The following is a 19,112-nucleotide window of genomic DNA, read 5'->3' on the forward strand; positions in this document are numbered from 1 at the left end:
AGTGAGGTAATGCCCATTCAGTGAATAGGCCTCTTTAAGACTTTAAGGAGTTAATCAAGGGATAGCCCCTTTAATCAAAACTCAAAAAAAGAAAAAAATGGAGTTGGAGGGAAGACCCTCAGGATTCCTGGCCAAAAGAGAAACCGTTACTATTTAGTATTTACATTCACTCTGTGCCAGGAGGGTAGGGACCTACTGTCCACTCTAGAGTGAGATGGCTTTAAGGCTTGCTTTTTTTTTTTTTTTGCAGGGGGGAAGGCAGGGAAACTGGGGTTAAGTGACTTGCCCAAGGGTCACACAGCTAGTAAATGTGTCAACTGTCTGAGGCTGGATTTGAACTCAGGTACTCTTGACTCCAGGGCCGGTGCTGCGCCACTTAGCTTGCTTTTTGAGAAAGAAGTCTAGCCAGTAGACCCAAAGTAAAGGAGGCAGCCTCCAGCCATCCATGTGCAAGGAGAGGAGAGGAGAGGAGAGGAGAGGAGAAACACCAGAGACAAAAGAAACCTGGAAAGGTGAATGCATTTGAGCAGTCGGAAGAGGATAAAAGATCGCAGTGCTTACATTCAAAAAGAGAGTGAAAAGGCAAGATTCTTTGAAAATGCCACTGGTTTCTGTGGTCACAAAAGGAGTAAAGAAAGATAAATACAGGGTCTGGAGATGGCTTGGTTCCATATTGGTTAGAAGAGAGGAAAGAAAACATGGAGATACACTACGAATGAAATGAGGAAGAAGGAAGAGGAACTTGCCTTTTCTCATAAGGCAGCTGGGTAGCATTGTAGATGGAGAGCTGGGCTTGGAGACAGGAAAACCTCAGTACAAATCCTACCTCAGATGCTTCCTAGCTGTGTGACAGTGGACAAGTCACTTACCCTCTCTGAGCTTTAGCTTCCTGTTCTGCAAAATGAGGATAACACATGAAGAAGAGTCTCTTTAAGAGAAACCAGTGGGAGGGGAGTTTTTACAGTATCTTATTTTAACATGGTATGAAATGTTTTCAGGCTCTAGCTATATTATTCTATATTATTTTAGTCAGAATAATTGGAGATTGGTTCATGTCCTTGATTGGTCACAATCCCTTTCCAAGTTGGACCTAAGTAAGGTCTTTGCACATTTTCCCCCATTCTCACATGCTATTGTGTCCAATCAAGATTTTACCTAACACAGAGATAGAGTCTTTAGTAACCTCCAAATCCAGGCTACAGGGATCTGTGTTTCTGGTCTGAAGAGTTCTTTGACCACGTATTAGTCTGAGCTGGGCACTGTGCTTACTCCTCAACTTGTATATTTATATGGAAGGGAGAAAATGAGTTTTGAAGCCTTTTTTTTCTCCGGAATAGGAGGCATATGAGAAGACATGAATTTGGGTTTTTGGATGTTCATGCTAGTTGGAATTGTTTGGGTTGAGAGTACCATGGAATTGTTGTTTTGGCACACTTCTCAGGAGGTCCTCTGTGTAGCAAACACATTGCAGATATGTAAATATGGTCACTCTACCTGCCAGAAACATCTGGAAAGAGCGGCAGCAAATCAGTCCTCCGACAGTCATCTTCCTTGTTGGGTGGAAGGGGGAGAAGAGCCACTTCTTGATGTTCTTGTTATTAGCTCACGTGGTAGGGGATTTTTCTTATGTTCTTTGCTTACAGAAAAGGTTATCCGTGATTCATTGTTGCATCTAAGTTTTTTCATTGACTTAAAGGGAAAGCTTTCACTTCTTCTTCAGACATCTTGGACTTTGAGCATAATGAGGCCATGATTTTACGTATATGTACATACTTGTGTCTAATAGTAGCCATCTCTAGGCTGACAGTGAAAGGAAAAAAAAGAAAATTACATGATAAATTTATTATATATTTAAAAGGAATAGCAAGTTATACATAAGAGATTTGCAATTTCATGTGCAATCATCTTTTTATTATTCTACTATTTTATGGAAATGCTTGTTTTATTTCATAAATTAAAAATAAAATAATTAGGCCAGTGGTAAGAAAAGGAGCATATGAGGAAGAAAAATGTATGTTATATATCAAGCCTCCTGAAGGGGGCATCAAGGTAAAGGACACAAATTTAATCCTGAATCTACATGATCTTATTGAGTGGCAACTCTGTATATCCTGCAGTAAGTATTACTTACCCAAGCAGAGAACAAATTACTGTTGAAAAATTCCATTCAAAATAAATACAAAGTTCATAAAATACGTAGGAGTTAACTAATCAGACATACTCAGAACTTATATAAATATACCTATAAAACTTTAGAGGAATAAAATAAGACATAATTGGAGAAAGATTTGTTTTTCATAGTTAGGTTGCACCAATATAACAAAAACTGACTATGTTTAATGTTATACTCATCTAAACGCCATGAAGTTACTGTATAGCATTAAATAAAATAATTATAGAATTATAGAATAAAATAATTATAGAATTTGGAAGAACACAAAATCTAGATTTTTGAAGGAAATAATGAAAAAAAGAAGAGGCTGAAGTGAAGAGTATTACCAGATCTTGAACTGTATATAAAACAGTAATTCTTTTATTTTAAATTTCCAAAAAGTACTTTTTAAAGCAGTAATTCCTTTTTTTTTTTCTAAATAAATTTATTTTTTAGTTTTAGTTTACAATAGTCAGTTCCACAAGGTTTTGGGTTCCAAATTTTCTCTCCCTACCTCTCCTTCCCCCCCCCCCCCCCCGCCAAGACAGCATGTAATCCAATGTAAGTTCTACATATACCTTCATATTGAACCTATTTACATAATAGTCCAGTTGTAAAGAAGAATTATAACCAATCATGAGAAACAAGAAATGAAACCAAAAAAGAAGGGAAAAAAAAAAAGCAAATAGTTTGCCTCAATCTGCATTCAGACTCCATAATTCTTTCTCTGGATGTGCTTAGCTTTTTCCATCATAAGTCTTTTGGAGCTGTCCTTGGACCTTGCATTGATGAGAGGAGCCAAGTCTATCAAAGTTAGTCCTTACAGATACCATGTGTCGGTAATCGTGTATAATGATCTCCTGGTTCTGCTCGCCCTCACTCAGCATTAGTTCATATAAGGAATTTCAGGTTCGATGAAGTCGATTTGCTCCTCATTTCTTATAGCACAATAGTATTCCATTACATTCATATACCACAATTTGTTTAGCCATTCCCCAATTGATGGGCATCCCCTTGATTTCCAATTCTTTGCCACCACAAAAAGAGCTGCTATAAATATTTCCCACTTGTGTGATCTCTTTGGGATACAGCCCTAGAAATGGTATTGCTGAGTCAAAGGGTACGTACATTTTTATAGCCCTTTGGGCATAATTCCAAATTGCTCTCCAGAATGGCTGGATCAGTTCACAACTCCACCAACAATGTAACAATGTTTCCCACATCCTCTCCAGCATTTATCATTTTCCTGTTTTGTCATGTTAGCCAGTCTGACAGGAGAGATGTAAGTCCCTTTTGATTTCTCTTTCCTGTTTACCTTTTCATGCTTCTCTTGATTCTTGTATTTGAAGGTCAAATTTTCTATTCAGTTCTGGTCTTTTCTTTGAGAATGCTTGAAAGTCCTCTATTTTATTGAAAATCCGTATTTTGTCCTGGAGTGTTATACTCAGTTTTGCTGGGTAGGTGATTCTTGGTTTTAATCCTTTGACTTCCAGAATATCATATTCCAAGCCCTTTGATCCCTTAATGTAGAAGCTGCTAGATCTTGTGTTATCCTGATGGTGTTTCCACAATACTTGAATTGTTTCTTTCTGGCTGCTTGCAATATTTTTTCTTTGACCTGGGAACGCTGGAATTTGGCTATAATATTCCTAGGAGTTTTCTTTTTGGGATCTTTTCTAATGAGATATTTCACATTGTCTTCCATTTTTTCATTCCTTTGGTTCTGTTTTATAATATCTTGATTTCTCATAAAGTCACTAGCTTCCACTTGCTCCAATCTAAGTTTTAAAGTAGTATTTTCTTCAGTGGACCTCCTTTTCCATTTGGGTAATTCTGCCTTTCAAGGCATTCTTCTCCTCATTGGCTTTTTGGAGCTCTTTTGCCATTTGAGTTAGTCTCTTTTTTAAGGTGTTGTTTTCTTCAGTGTATTTTTCAGTATTTTTTTGGGTCTCCTTTAGCAAGTCGTTGACTTGTTTTTCATGGTTTTCTCGCATCCTTCTCATTTCTCTTCCCAATTTTTCCTCTACTTCTCTAACTTGCTTTTCCAAATCCTTTTTGAGCTCTTCCATGGCCTGAGACCAGTTCATGTTTTTCTTGGAGGCTTTTGGTGTAGGCTCTTGCACTTTATTGACTTCGTTAGGCTGTATGTTTTGTTCTTCTTTGTCACCAAAGAAAGAATCCAAAGTGTGAGACTGAGTCTGGGTGTGTTTTCGCTGCCTGGCCATATTCCCAACCAACTAACTTGACCCTTGAGTTTTTCAGCAGGGTATGACTGCTTGTAGACTAAAGAGTTCTATGTTCCACGTTTGGGGGGGAGGTGCCAGCTCTGTCACACCAGCACTACTCCTTCCCCAAGAACCCCCAACCCGGACTGGGCTTAGATCTTCAGCAGGCTGTGCACTCCTGCTCTGATCCTCCACTTAATTCTTCCCACCAGGTGGGCCTGGGGCCAGAAGCAACAGCAGCTGTAGCTGCCCCACCTCCTCTGCCCCTGGGGCTGGAAGCTGGTGAACTCCTTCCACTCCCGCAGCTTTTCCCACTAACCTTCTCTGTTGTCTTTGGTGTTTGTGGGTTGAGAAGTCTGGTGACTGTCGCAGCTCACTGATTCAGGGTAGTAGGGCACATTCTGCCCGGCTCCTGGTCTGGTTGGTCTGTGCCGCTCACTGGGCTCTGCTCAGCTCCACTCCCAGCTCCGTGTGGGATAGACCTCACCCAGAGACCATCCAGGCTGTCCTGGGCTGGAGCCCTGCTTCCCTCTGCTGTTTTGTGGGTTCTGCAGTTCTAGAATTGGTTCAGAGGCATTTTTTATAGGTTTTTGGAGGGACTTGGCCGGGAGCTCACGCTGGTCCCTGCTTTCCAGCCACCATCTTGGCTCCGCCCCCTGGGTTAGTCTATTTTTTAAGGTGTTATTTTCTTCAGTATTCCTTTGGGGGTCTCCTTTAGCAAGTCATTGACTTGTTTTTCATTATTTTCTTGCATCACTCTCATTTCTCTTCCCAGTTTTTTCTTTCCTTCTCTTACTTGCTTTTCCAAATCCTTTTTGAGCTCTTCCATGGCCTGAGACCAATTCATATTTTTCTTAGAGGTTTTTGATGTGGGCTCTTTGATTTTGTTGACTTTTTCTGGTTGTATGTTTTGATCTTCTTTGTCACCAAAAAAGATTCAATAGTCTGAGTCCTTTCTCCCTGCTTGCTCATGTTCCTAGCCAACTATTTGACCCTTGAGGTTTTTGTTGGGATATGACTGCCTTCAGAATGGTGAGTGCTTTGTCCCCACTTCAGGGGTTTTGCACTGCTGTTTTCATAGCTACTTCTACACAGCAAGCTCTGCCACACCAGCACTCCCCCTCCTCCAAGAAATGCCAACCAAGACCACGACCCAGATCCAAGCAGGGCAAAGCAAGAGAACCCTGCCTCTGTGCCAGCAAAGTGCTCCCTGCACTCCTGCTCTGATTTGCCACTTGATTCCTCCCACCCGGTGGGCCTGGGGCTGGAAGCAACCACAACTGGAGCTCTGGAGGCAGCTGCAGGAGCTTCCTGCTGCTGCTGCCACTGCCGCCCCACCTCCACTGCCCCTGGGGCTGGACTGCGAACTCCTCTCACCCTGATCCAGCAGTTTTCCCACCGACCTGCTAAGTTGTCTTTGGAGTTTGTGGGTTAAGAAGTCTGGTAACTGCTACACCTTAGTGATTCATGGCCCTAAGGCCTGCTCCGCCTGAACTCCTCAGCACCTGGTCTATCCTGGTGTGACCCATGTTGGGCTGCACTCTGCTCCCAGCATGGTGCAATAGAGCCTTCCCAGCCACCATCCAGGCCATTTTGGGTTGGAGACCTGCTTCCCTCTGTTAATTCATGGGTTCTGTAGCTCTAGAGCCATTTTTTATAGGTGTTTAGAGGGATTTGGGGGAGAGCTTAAGCGAGTCCCTGTTTTCCAGCCGCTATCTTGTCTCCCTATCCATTTTTATCTTAATGTGACATGATATAAGATGCTGCTCTAGACCTATTCCTGCCAAATTGCAGCTTTTCAAGCACTTCTTATCAAATGAGGAGTTCTATCTAGTACTAATTTTTGTTTTTAGATTTAGGGAACACAAGAGTTGATTTACTTAGAGGTTTTGTTTGTTTATTTTATTCCACCAAGTTATTTTTCTAATTTTTAACCAGTACCAAGTCATTTTGATAACTGTTGCTTTGTAGTTAAATTCCCTTAATTGTAAGCCTCATTCAGTTTTTTTTTTCATTACTTCCCTTGAGATTTTTCACCTCTTGTTTCTGCAGATGAACTTTGTTATTATTTTGTCTGGTTCTATAAAGTACAATAAATTAAGTAGCATCATCATGTTTGTTACATTGGCACAGGTTAGTCATATTAGTCACATGCTCTCCAATTTAGTCATAGTTAGTCATAGCTCTCCAGTCATTTGAATTTTCTTCTCATAGCTGATATGGAGTCCAGTACTGAAAAGCTATAGGACATAGTTTATCTATTTAAGTCATTTAAACTTGTCATGGGATCTGCAGTAAGAATGCATTGTGCATAGTCCTGTAATATACTTGTGCTGATCTTTGGCCATTTTTTTTTTTCAACGCTGTTCATAGATTCTTTTTTCCTACCTACAACTTCAGTTATCAAAATTTAAAAATGCATAAAAGTTTTAGGAAGCCTCAGTCCCACTGCTGGTCATCATGGGAGCTTTGACTTGCTCTCTTTTTGTCATGGGCCTATTTACTCCTCCTGAGGCAGTTTGCTCCACCCCATAATGAATTCCTGGTGCTGGACTTACTCCGAACAGCTAATCAGCTTTACGTCTACTATAGCTTAGAACTCGGGAGCTCAGGCAATCCATCAATCTCAGTCTCCTTAGTAGCAAGGACTACAGCTATGCCTCACTATGCCTAATAGATGGCACAATTATCAAAATTCACACAGTGCTTCATTATGAGAGCTATAAAAGTTTAGGCAGCCTGTCATTGTCCTCTTTATTGTCAGGGGGATAGTTGGAAATGTTTCATAGGGCAACTTCCCAAGCTAAGAGAAAGGTGGAGGAAAAACCCCGGAAAAATAATGAAACTCTTCAGGTTTCCTTTAAGACCCTAGCTGGTGTGATGGGAAGATAATAGAGTAGCGAGAAGTAGTGAGCTTCCCCTACTCTTTTCTCCACCCCCCCAAAAAAAAATGTGAAACATTTTTTTTAAATACATGATAACAAAAAAAGTGAATAGTATTCCAGCCCAAGTCAGTATAGAGAGACAGAGTTCTGCAGACACTGGAATATTCCAATGCAGGGAAGACTATTCACCAGAGCAAGAGGAATTCCCAGATCCAGCATAAAGGGGCCTAAATTTGTGTAGGGTGCAGCAAAAGGTGCCAGCTGGCAGCTCTGTTGCTCACTGTACTCAGTTCTGGGTCATAGATCTAGGGTATACTGAAGAGGGGACCTGTACCTAGAGATGACATAACAGGAGGAGTGGTTGTGAGTCCTAGACTATGTGCCAGGCAGAGAGCAAGTTCAGTATCAATCAGCCATGTGGATCAGATCCCTGTATAAAGCAGGATCTGGGGTTCTAGCTTCTAGCCCAAGCTGAAGCCTGAAGATGACTAATCAGGTCAAGAATCTCAGACTAAAGGTACAGCTCTGTGACTCTGAATGAGAAGAGCTAGAAAGCTATTAACATCCCTCAGTGGCAGTTTACTGAAGTGCCAAAGGAAGCAAGCCTAGTGTGTCCAAAACCAGGTCAAGAACTTACAGAGCTGAGACCAGGGAAGCAGAAATTAGACTTTGTTCTGGTTCAGACCACTTTGGGAGTATAGTTTGCTGGTCTACAGTTTGTGTTGCTCCTGAGATCCTAGGATGACACAACATTCCCCCCAAGAAGAACCAGTAGGACCAGCCCAGACATTCTCTGTAGGAGTGTGCAGAGCCTGGCCCTAAGATAATGTCTGAAGCCAGTCAGTAGGTCAGAAGAATGATTAAATAAGGAATTTCACCATAAAAAGCTATTATGGTAACAGGGATGCTTAAGACACAAACCTAGGAGAAGAGAATAACTCCTACAAGCAAGACCTCAAAAACAAATCTCAGGCAAAAAATCAACTAGTATTCCTGGAAGAGAAGAAGCAAGAGTTTGAAAAAAAAAAAGTCAAATTAAAAAAAATAATTTAAATGAAAGTGTTTAGAGAAAACATTGGAAAAGAAATGAGAACTATGGAAGAAAGACTTGGAAAGCACATTAACAAAATTTGCACTTTACCCATGCAACAAACTCTGAAAATTAAAATTGACTAAATATCATCTTAATGATCCCATGAAACAACAATATTTTAAAAAATTCAAAAGACTGAAAAAATAAGTATCTCATAATATAAAAGTACCTCATAAAAATAAAGCCTCTCATAGCAAAAACAGCTGGCTTGAAAATAGATCTAGGAGAGAAACTTTTAAGAATCATTGGACTACCTGAAAGCCATGACCAAATGAAAAAGCCTAGTTGTCATATTTTGAAAAATCCTGAAACTACTGAGATCTTTTAAGACCAGAGGGCAAATTGGAAATAGAAAGTACCTTCTGGTTACTTCCTGAAAGAAACCTCAAAATGAAAACTACTAGGAACATTAGAGCTAAAATTCAGCATTTCCAGGTCAAAGAAAAAATACTGCAAGAATTCAGAAAGAAAGAATTCAAGTACCAAGGAGCCACCGTCAGGATCACACATGCTTTAATAGTCACTGTTGTAAAGGAGTGGAGAAAGGCAAAGTATATAGACTTACAACCAAGAATAATTTACCCAGAAAAACTGAGTTAAGTGAATGCTACAGGAGGAAAAGTGGACCTTTAATGAAAGAGAGGATGACTTCAAGCATTCCTGATGAAAAAACTAAAGCTGTACAGAAACTTCGAAGTGCAATCACAGGAGTTAAGAGAAATGCAAAAAGGTAAACATAAACAACTATAAGGGACTAAAACAAGGATAAACTGCTTACATCCTCATATGGGGAAATGACATCTGTCTCCTCTGAACCCTATCATCATCAGAGATTATAGTCTAATTATACAGAAGGCCTAGCAGAGGTTCTTTTATGTCTTGATGATCTTGAGGAAGAATATACTGGAGGGAAAAGGGAGAGAAAAATTATGGGAAATTTATCTCACATAATCAGGGTACACATGTAGAGGTCTATAAAAATAAGAAGGGAGAGATAGGGGAGTGACTTACACAAAAAATGGGCCTCACTCTCATCTGAATTGGGCAAAGGAAGGGAGAATGCACATATATACAGAGTTTAGTAGAGAAATACATTGTACTCAACAAGGAAATAGGAGGGAAAGAAGAGAAAAGATAATGGAGAATTAGATGGAGGGCAGCTTAAGGGAGGGATTAGTCATAAACAAAACAAACTCCAAGGATGTAAAAAGATATTTATAGTTCTTGTTGACAAAAAATTAGAAACAACAGAGGTGTCCATCAGTTGGGGAACAGCAGAATAAGTTACGATATGTTAATGTGATAGAATACTGTTGTACAGTAAGAAATAATGAAGGTGGTGATTTCAGAAAAACCTGTGAAGACTCACATGAACTGATGTAAAGTGAGTAGAACCAAGAGAACAATTTATATAATGACAACAGTATTGCTTTTTCACTTATTTTCTTTTTAAATATATTTTTCTTTCATTAAATATTTTCCAGTTTTGTGAGAAGGCAGGCAATCTGATTTGATTATACATGTGAAGTCATGCAAAACATTTCCATATTCCGTGTTACAAAAGAAAACACACACACACACAAACAAGAAAAATAAAATAAAAAAGTATGCTTCAGTCTGCACTGAGTTCATCAATTCTGTCTCTGGAGATGGGATTGTTTTGGATCACTGAATGACAATAAAATGGTGAAGACAGATAACTATGAAAGACTTAAGAACTCTGATCAATTGAATGACTAGCCATGATTCCAGAAGATTCATGATGAAACATTTTTTTTTGTAAATAGCATTTTATTTTTTCCAATTACATGTAAAGATAGTTTTCAAAATTCATTTTGTTCCAAAATTTTCTCCCTTCTTTCCTCCCCTCCCCAAAACAGCAAGCAATCCGATACAAGTTATACATGTGTAATCACATTAAATGTATTTCCACATTAGTCAAGTTGTGAAAGAAGAAACAACAAAAGGGAGAAACCATGAAAAAAAACCCCAAAACAAAAAAAAAAAGTGAAAATAGTATGCTTTGATCTATATTCAGACTCATATGCAGAGTTCTTTCTCTGGGTGTGGATAGCATTTTGGAATTGTCTTGGATCATTGTATTGCTGAGAAGAGCAAAGTTTATCATAGTTGATCATCACACAAGGTTGCTATTACTGTGTGTAATGTTCTCCTGGTTCTGCTCACTTCGCTTAGCATCAGTTCATGTAAGTCTTTCCAGGTTTTTCTGAAATCTGCCTACTCATCATTTCTTATAGCACAATAGTATGATGAAACATTCTACCCACTTCCTGATACAGAGCTAAAGGAATCAGAGTGTAGAATACTTTTTTTTTTTGATATGGCCAATATGAAAATTTGTTTTGCTTGACTATGTTTGTAGAAGGGACTTTGTTTTCATTTCTCAGTTGTGAGAATTGTGAGCATTGTGAGGGAGAGAAAGTGGATTTTTGCAGATTGAAACAAATTTAACTAAAAATTAAAAAAAATACCATAGGTCCATTAGCATTCTTCAATGGAGAAAATTCTTAGCACCAAATACTTTGAAATAAATTTGTGTTTTATTAAAACAATGTTTACTTTTGAAAAATCTACCTGCATTGGGAGCTAAGTAAAGACTGAAATGGAAAAAAAAAAACCAGTCCTTTCAGAAAAAAAATTAATTTAAAAAATGAAGGCTTTATTAGGAATTGGAAAGAGATAAAAATCACATTTCTTCCTGCTGAGAGTTCTCTTAGTTGATTAGAGCACAGTGGATGAAACCAGTATCATTTATTTAGACACAGAAGTGCTAAAGAAAATTTCTTAAGAGGGCTAGGATGAAAGATCCTGAACCAGAAAACAGGTATAAAAACAGGATTAAGTAAGGTAGGAGAATTAACATTTGAAGAATGAAACCAAATGAGTGATTAACTGCCTGGAAGGAACGATGACATGGGATTGCTCACCAGGTTTGATGCCGTAATATGGATGATGTGAGTGAGCTGCCACATCAGTGGACCTTGTTTGGGTCATTTAGGATTCCAGAGAATATCTGGAGTGGGCTGGAAGTGCAAGCAATTATGCTTCTTCATTACCCCATTTTTAAGGTTAATTCAAACAATAGTACTTACTGGAGTCATTTTGTCTGATTTAATATAGGCTTTCTTTCCCCTTTCCATAGGTGATCCTGCCCTTAGTATGAGTCGATGGATGTTTCACCAGCAGGCCTTGCAGGAATACATTCTCCTATGCTGCCAGTGCCCTGCAGGGGGGCTTCTGGATAAACCTGGCAAGTAAGTTCTGTTTTGAGAGAAGGAAGATGGGAAATCTGAAGTCATCCATATACAATTAGATGATTTCCGGTGATGGGTAGATGGCAAGCACTTTAAAAGCTGCTGTGGGATGGGGTCTAGTTTCCTCTGGTTCTCCCTTGAGCTCATATTGCTATTGCTTTCAAGGGAGAGAATCGAAGTTCGGGCCCTTCCCTTCTCTCAGTGCCCCTGATCCAGATACCACTGTTGTCTTCTCGTCTTTTCCCCAAACACTTACCTAAACATATATACCCCATCACACCGCTACCTTCCAGGAATTTGAAGCAGTAGTAGGCAAACAGGCTTGATAGGGTCTTTTCTTTTCTTAAATATTAGGCTGACTTAAAAGAACAACAGGATTTAAAAGTCCATGATTGCACCTGACAGAGATTGTAATCACAGCAGCTACTTACAGAGTTGATTAAATGATGGAAAACAAATATAAGATTCCTTTATATGCTATAATTAAAAAAAAACCCCCAACAACCTGGAAACCAAACAAGCCACTACTTTCCTGCCTCCTATCTTAGCCAGCTTGCTTCTGATAATTAGGCACCTGAGGGAAGGTCCGCCTCAGAGCTAGTAGTCCTCGGCACCTCGTCAGAAATGACTTTGCTTGTTTCTGGAGGTGTTTCTTTTTGTTTTAATTTGAGAGGAAATTGATTATTCTAGTGTTGAATCTACTCCCGAAGAGTTTTTCTTCACAGCCTTTCTTAGGAGATAGCAAGAATAAATAACTGTCACATTGTCTCACCAAATGGAGATGGAATCATATCAACTGAGCAGAGTGCTTAAAAATGAAAGGATTTCCTGAAACTGTTTTGGAAAATTGCATTTTCTATAACCACATGGATTCCTTTGCATTTGTTGTCATATTCAATATATTTGATTTGTCTATACTCTTGAACTTGGAGTCTTTAGGCAACTGTTTGATCCAGAGAAAGACACCAAATATAACCTTTCACTGTTGGGCTTTTTCTTTACTAGGGATTTCTCCTCAACAGTGTTTTTTCCCTTTAGGTCAAGGGACTTCTACCACACCTGTTATTGCCTGAGCGGCTTATCCGTAGCACAGCATTTTGGCAGTGGAGAGATTCTATGTGATGTGGTCTTGGGAGTGCCTGAAAATCGCTTGGTAAGATGTGAGGGAGGCCTCTGACACCACAGCCTTAGATCCCTTTGAGTTACCACTGCAGTTGGCCTAGGGTCTAACCTAGAGCTTGCCCTGAAAGCTTAATGCAGTGTTGCTTAGAAGAGAGTAGCTGCTTTTAATTTCTATAACCGGCTGTTTGATTTTCTTTACTATTAAAGGAGCCCACAAAACCTCTCTTCCCTTATTTATGTGGGCTGATTTATTTAGATGATGATTCAAGGAAGACCATACTAGCTATCTCCCTGTTTTGAATGTCTAAAAGAGCCACAGTCTGGGAAAGGCCAGTTCTAGCAGACCCCATGGCCTTTGGCATCTGCTGGTTTGTTTCTAGTGTGTGGATCCCTCCCTCCTACTATTTCTTTTTTTTTACAATCAGAATGTCATAGTTGGTTATTGTAGTCAGATCAGTCTGCAAATATCCAGGAGACTTAAAACAACCAGGTTGGTGGCAGTTATTGCCTAGAGTGAGTCAGTCTCTACATCATACCCTCAAAGAACCTTAGTAGATTCAAGATTTCCCCAGTGGTAAAATTCAGATAAATAAAATTACAGAGTTTTTTACAGATTTGCATGAAATCTGTATAAATTGCATATTCCTAGAAAGATTTCCTTCCTTTAAGTGGTTTTCAAGTTTAGAATTCCATTACTCCTTTTATATTGCCATTATATATATATTTTTAAATTGATGCCTTTTTAATTACCCATTCAGTACTAGCCAGAGTGAAGGTAAATGCCTTGAGTTGGGAACATAGGCTTATAGCAACATACAGTTATAGCACAGGCTGATAGCAACTATACAGTAGGCTGCTATTTGGAGAAAACTTACTTAGGATGACACCCTGCTCCAGACCTGAGATTTCAGCTTTTATCTCAGAGGGAGAGCATAGAAGAATATTAACATGGACTAGAACCCCTACAAAAGAATGTATTAATTGTATGTTTGTCTCTTCTTCATTTTGCAGCAACCCACTCATCCTGTGTACAACATTGCACCAGACAAGGTGGTCCAGGCCGTCATGTATTTCCTGCAGAAGCCCATCCCATGTGTGGAGGAAGAGGTAGCAGGAATTTCTGCTGCCACTGACTAAAAGGCCCTGTGTCTCCTCAGATCACTACTCCAATATCTACTTTCCTAGTACACGGCATATCCACAGTGTACACAGTGCTGTACAAAGCCTTAGCTGCCATGGAGCTATATTTTTTCCTTTTCTTAAAATACACAGGGGTGTGTGTGTGTGTGTGTGTGTGTGTGTGTGCGCGCGCGCGCGCGCGTGTGTGCATGTGCATGCGCACATGCATGAGTGTGTACGCGCGCGCACACACACACACACACATAGTCACAGGTTTGGAGAACACTGTGTTTTGTCATTGTTCTTTTTATGTCTAGGAGTCCAGCCAGACCAATTGGCCCACATGAAATCACTAATCAGCTGTGGCCTAGTTATGGTGTGCTTGGGGAGCACTGCATGCTGAGAAGGAAGTGGTCACCTTCCTATTAGCTTTCCAAGCCTGGACAATTGTGTTTAAACTAATAATGTATATGAGTATTTTAGCATCAATTGCTGCTGCTTCTGCTCGCACTCCACTGTAAATCTTCCAGGAGAGACACCCTTCCAGGAGTAGCAAATATGCCCATCCGAAGCCATGGGATCACTAAATGTCCTTCTAAGGTCCCAAAGGACGTGGATAGGGATTCAGTCGGTACCTAAGCCCCAGTGTATTTCTTTAATTGCTCCCACCTGCTGCCCTAAATCTCAAGGGAAGGTAGATGTGGTGGGAAGTTCAGTGTAGTTTTCCCTGTGGCTGGTAGAGACTGAATCCTTCTTTCCTAGAACTGGAGACTGGAGGATTTCAGTTCCTCCCAGAGGCCACAGTGGCACTGATAGGACTTTATTCATCCTTGGGTGCTATATACTAGACCTGGGAGACCAGTGAAGTGTGGGAAATGAGCCTCCAGCTGAAATCTGCAGAGCAAGAGGAAGCAAATCCCCATGTCTTACTCCCCACCCCTCTCCATCATGTACCTTTAAAGCAGCTTTGCATCTGTGAGGGAGGACTTGCATCAGGGTGAGGTAGCTGGAGCCTATGACCATCCAGTGCATCATCACCCTTTGCCCCCCATTCCTTCAAACTCCATCCTCAAGAAGATCCAAGGACATGCCCCCCACCTCTTAACACTACTAAGGCTTTCACTTTAAACTCTGACCCAGGATTCTTCAATGTCCTGCCTGTTGTTGGGTCATAGAAATGAAGTTAAGCTTCAGGACGGAGCAGCTCTTACACAGGCAGTTAAATGAGTAAAACTTGTCATGGAGAGAGCTCATGCTGAGGGGAGAGCTATGGCCAATCAGAGCATCTGATGCCTGTCCATACTGAGGATCTCCATTTAGTCACCTCATTGAAGACTGTCTCCTGACTTGAAACCCATTTGCTGCTGTAGTTAAAGTAGAACTCATCATTACTGACCTGGACTTTGCCCAAGTAGCGATGGACCATGGTGGGATGGCTCAGAAATGCAGAATTAGGAATTTCTGCTGTCTGGCCATTTTCCACTTCTCATATCCTATTGCTTTTGCTTATTGGGCTATGTATTACCTCCTTTAGATAATAAAATAGTAACATTTTTTATTATGATGGTGTTTTTTTGGCATCTGCAGTAAAAAAAAAACAACAAAAAACCAACTTCACAAATAAGTAATATTGCAGGTTACTGGATCTTGCTTTATTGATCAGCAAACATTTATTATCTGTTATATACAAAGTAAGAGAGAGAGCTGTCAGAGCCCAAAAGACCTGAGTTCAAATCCTGCAGCATGCTGGCTTACAGCTCTGGGCAAGTCACTTAAGATCACAGTGCTCTAGGAATTCTTAAGACTGTAAGTTGCAGATAAGTTGGTGGAAAGAGTTTTCTCATTTCTATAGAGTACTAGAATCACAAGTCTAGTCCATCTCCCTATATACAAGGCGCTGTACTAGGCAAGGTAGAGAATATAAAGACAAAGAAGAAGAGGAGGTCCTTATTTTGAGGGGGCATGGTGGTTGGGAAGGCAGAACATAAATGTGAAAAGTTACACACTTTGGATCACTTACATACTTCGGATCAACAAATCCTGAGACCAGAGCTCCTTTCTGTAAGGTTGCTTCTGGGTATGGAAGGGGGATTGGGGAGTGTTGCAAAAGACATCTCTGAGTAGGTGTCAGCAGCAGCTAAGGGCAAGAGTCAGTGGGGATTACCTTTGGTACAAGCTTCTTGTCCCTGGTTGAGTAGAGGGCTCACATAACCAAACCACTAGAGCTTGGGAGAGGCTGGGGCCTACATGGCATGGGATGGTGGGACCTTTCTGAGAGGGGAGGCTGACCCCTTGACATGGCCTAAGAGGGCTAGGGAAGGGCCCTGGGGAGGAAAGAAAAGAGAAATCTCAACCCATAGAGGTTAGGCAGGGAGCAGTCTGTGTCCTGGTATTTATCTGTGTGCCCCCTATATGTTTCTATCACTCGTTACCTACTTTTTGATAAAATATGACATTGGACCATACCTCTGTTTCTGGAAGGAAGCTGTAATAGGAGACTGTAGTGGAAAGGAAAGAGTACTGGATGAAGGGTTTGACTTCCTGGAATCAAGTCCCACTTCGTCCAAGTGGACGGGAGAGGTATTGCCTTTCTGGCTGAGCCTTACTTACTTACACCCTCTGTAAAATGAGAGCAATACTTGATCTAGCTATGGGGGGTTGTGAGGATTAAATTAAGATAATGTGATTTAAGTGTTTGCCAAACCTCAAAGGGCTGTAGAAACTTCAGCTAACGTTAGCAGTATTGAAACAGAGAAGCCAAGGGGTAGTCCTTTAGCTGACAAATGTGAATTTTTATAAGAGTTCAGAGAAGGGAAAGAACTGATTCAAGAGAAACATTACAGAGGAATTAGGAACTGAATTGGATCTGGGTAGGATTTTAATAGAGAAGAGAGGATGAGTTTGGGGGAATTTCAATAGGAGCTACTCTCACAGATCCAGAGCCCTTCTGCTCTAGATGGGAGCTAACTAGAAGGTCTCCCAGTTGGTTTACATGGTAAGCTCAAGAGGTCAGGGACTTTATCACTTTTGTATTTGTATCTCAAGCTTGTAGCACAGTGCTTTGCACATTGTAGGCACTTAATAAATGCTTTTTGATGGTTTGGAGTCAAGATGTTATTAGATAATTTCTTTGCAAAAGTATTCCCTGCCCCCCCACAATAAAGTAATGGAGAGTTGCTCCTAAGCTCAGTACCTAATTAAATCCCAAACTTCCACCTTACAAAGGTGACATAAAATGAAATTGAAAACAAAATGTGTCCTTCACTTAGTGCTGTTCTAGCTTCTTTCTCATCTGAGTTGTCTTATTTGAGAGTTCTCAGTGTTCTGCCAGTCTTCTTTCAGAGGTTCCCTTCCATACCCCTACCTTGAATCCCTTGCCTCTGTTGAAAGACCCATTCTCTTTATTTTAACAATGTCATATTACTTATTTGGTTCTAGGTTGGTATCTGATCCAGGCCTTAAAACCCTTGACTTGAAATGTTAACAAAGCCAGCTGCTTAACTTGTTGTATTCCTGAGGCTGATTTGATTTGGGTAAAATAGCTTCGTTTCAATTGCTACCTTTCTCTGGGTCATCCCAAGGACTCTGGGAACACTGTATCACTTCCACGCTAGCCCCAGGGGATCACATTCACTCTTTTGAGGGCCACATGTCTGATTCAGTCCAGTACCTCTAGTGCCCGTTCCTGCCTCAGTATTTGCCTTTATCCTAAGGTTGTTATCAATGATGGCAGAGATGGCCAATGAAGAGAAATTCAACTTGAATCAGAGTTCAATTTTCACTTCCAAATTTCAACCTGATTCATTTCACCAAGAATTTGGTAATTTTTGGTCTTGATTTGATCTGATCCCATAAATATAGTAACATTTTGTTTCTCCTGTTGAAAACACCCCAGACTACTCTAGTGTTGTTTAGCTGATTCAGAGAGATTTCTTCCCCTAGTCCCAAAAGTCGTGTTCTCATGAGAGAGTTCCTCAAGATAGGCTATGGTTATATTTCTTTGGTTAGTGGTTCCAGGATATCATTTGCCTTCACCCTGCAGATGTGGAAACTGTCACAATAATGGGGCAGGTGAATAAGTGAGTGAATATCCAGGCTAACCTCAGTGTTTCCATGGCAGATCTGGCATAAGGTTGATTTTCTTTCCTTTTGGAGTCTGGGTTGGGGTAGAGAGAGTTTAGTGATGAGTTTTCGTGCTTTGGGGCCCAGGTAGAACAATTTTAGTCCTCTTTCCCAGACAGACAGCTCTTCTTGAAGATAATATCATATTATCCCTTAGGTAGTCTCTTCTCTAGCCCAAATGCCCTCAGTTCTTTGTAACGTCCTGTCAACATCCTCCTGTGGGTGTCCCTTAAAGCAGCCCATTTCAGTTTTAGACAACTTTATTTACTAGAGAGTTGTCCCTTGTATCCAACTGAAATCTGCCTCTATGCTTACTGATTCTTAGTGGCTACTTTATACTTCTGGTCTCTTTAGTAAGATCAGGGATTAAATAACAAATATGCTTGTTCAAGTAAAATATTAAACAAAATGTTGCAAGTAGTCCATGGATCCTGCTCAGTGGTATGATCTTTGTATAGGAAGGACAATACATTATTATATTTGTAGAAACTGTGAAATATAACAACTTTGGCCTGTCTTTGCGGGCCTTTTGTCCCCAAACCAACCAAGTATTCTTCTAGTTATCTAAAGCAGAGGTGTGAAAACAAGCAGCCCACGGGTGGCTCACACACTCCTAAGTGATGCCTACACTAGATTAAAATATAATTGAGAAAGATTTGACAAAGTAAATATACAATAAAATATAGATAATATATTTTAAAACTAAGTTTGTTTGCAGCCCACAGGGATCCTTATATCTGGCTTAGTTGCCCTCATTTCTTTTTAACACCAATGACTATGGAATTTGGATCACCCTTTCCATAAGGGTCTTTTTTTTCTCATTTACTCATGGAAGCTAAAGTTAAGATGGAAACAAGATAATTGTTCAGTGAGGTGACCTATGTAGTCTTAGGTAGGTGTCTTCTGATTGGGCTAGGGGACACTTTTTTCCTTTTGGCCATCTGACTTGGGCCTTACTTTTTCCTAGGATTGAGACTCCAACTTAATTTCCCCATCAGCTGTGGAAAACAAATTGGGGCTGGCTGCCCACACTCTGATTTTCTTTGCCAACATCCGCATAGCTTTCTCCCCTCTTTCCCTTCTCCAAACATAAAACCAATATGAGTCACTTGAAGTGAC

General features: G+C 40.3%; 1 protein-coding gene across 1 annotated transcript in view; it reads left to right on the top strand.

The window, feature by feature from the left end:
• FNTB (farnesyltransferase, CAAX box, beta) overlaps nt 1–14,043 on the top strand; it is a 110,108-nt gene extending 96,065 nt beyond the window's left edge. Inside the window, exons 10-12 of the mRNA XM_036734340.1 lie at nt 11,519–11,630; nt 12,669–12,783; nt 13,764–14,043. Of these exons, the coding sequence (XP_036590235.1) occupies nt 11,519–11,630; nt 12,669–12,783; nt 13,764–13,889 (353 nt within the window). The 3' untranslated portion in view covers nt 13,890–14,043. The remainder of the gene's footprint in view (nt 1–11,518; nt 11,631–12,668; nt 12,784–13,763) is intronic.
• Nucleotides 14,044–19,112: the final 5,069 nt, after the last annotated feature.

The sequence above is a fragment of the Trichosurus vulpecula genome, chromosome 8 (genome assembly GCF_011100635.1).
Source record: "Trichosurus vulpecula isolate mTriVul1 chromosome 8, mTriVul1.pri, whole genome shotgun sequence".
NCBI lineage: Eukaryota > Metazoa > Chordata > Mammalia > Diprotodontia > Phalangeridae > Trichosurus > Trichosurus vulpecula.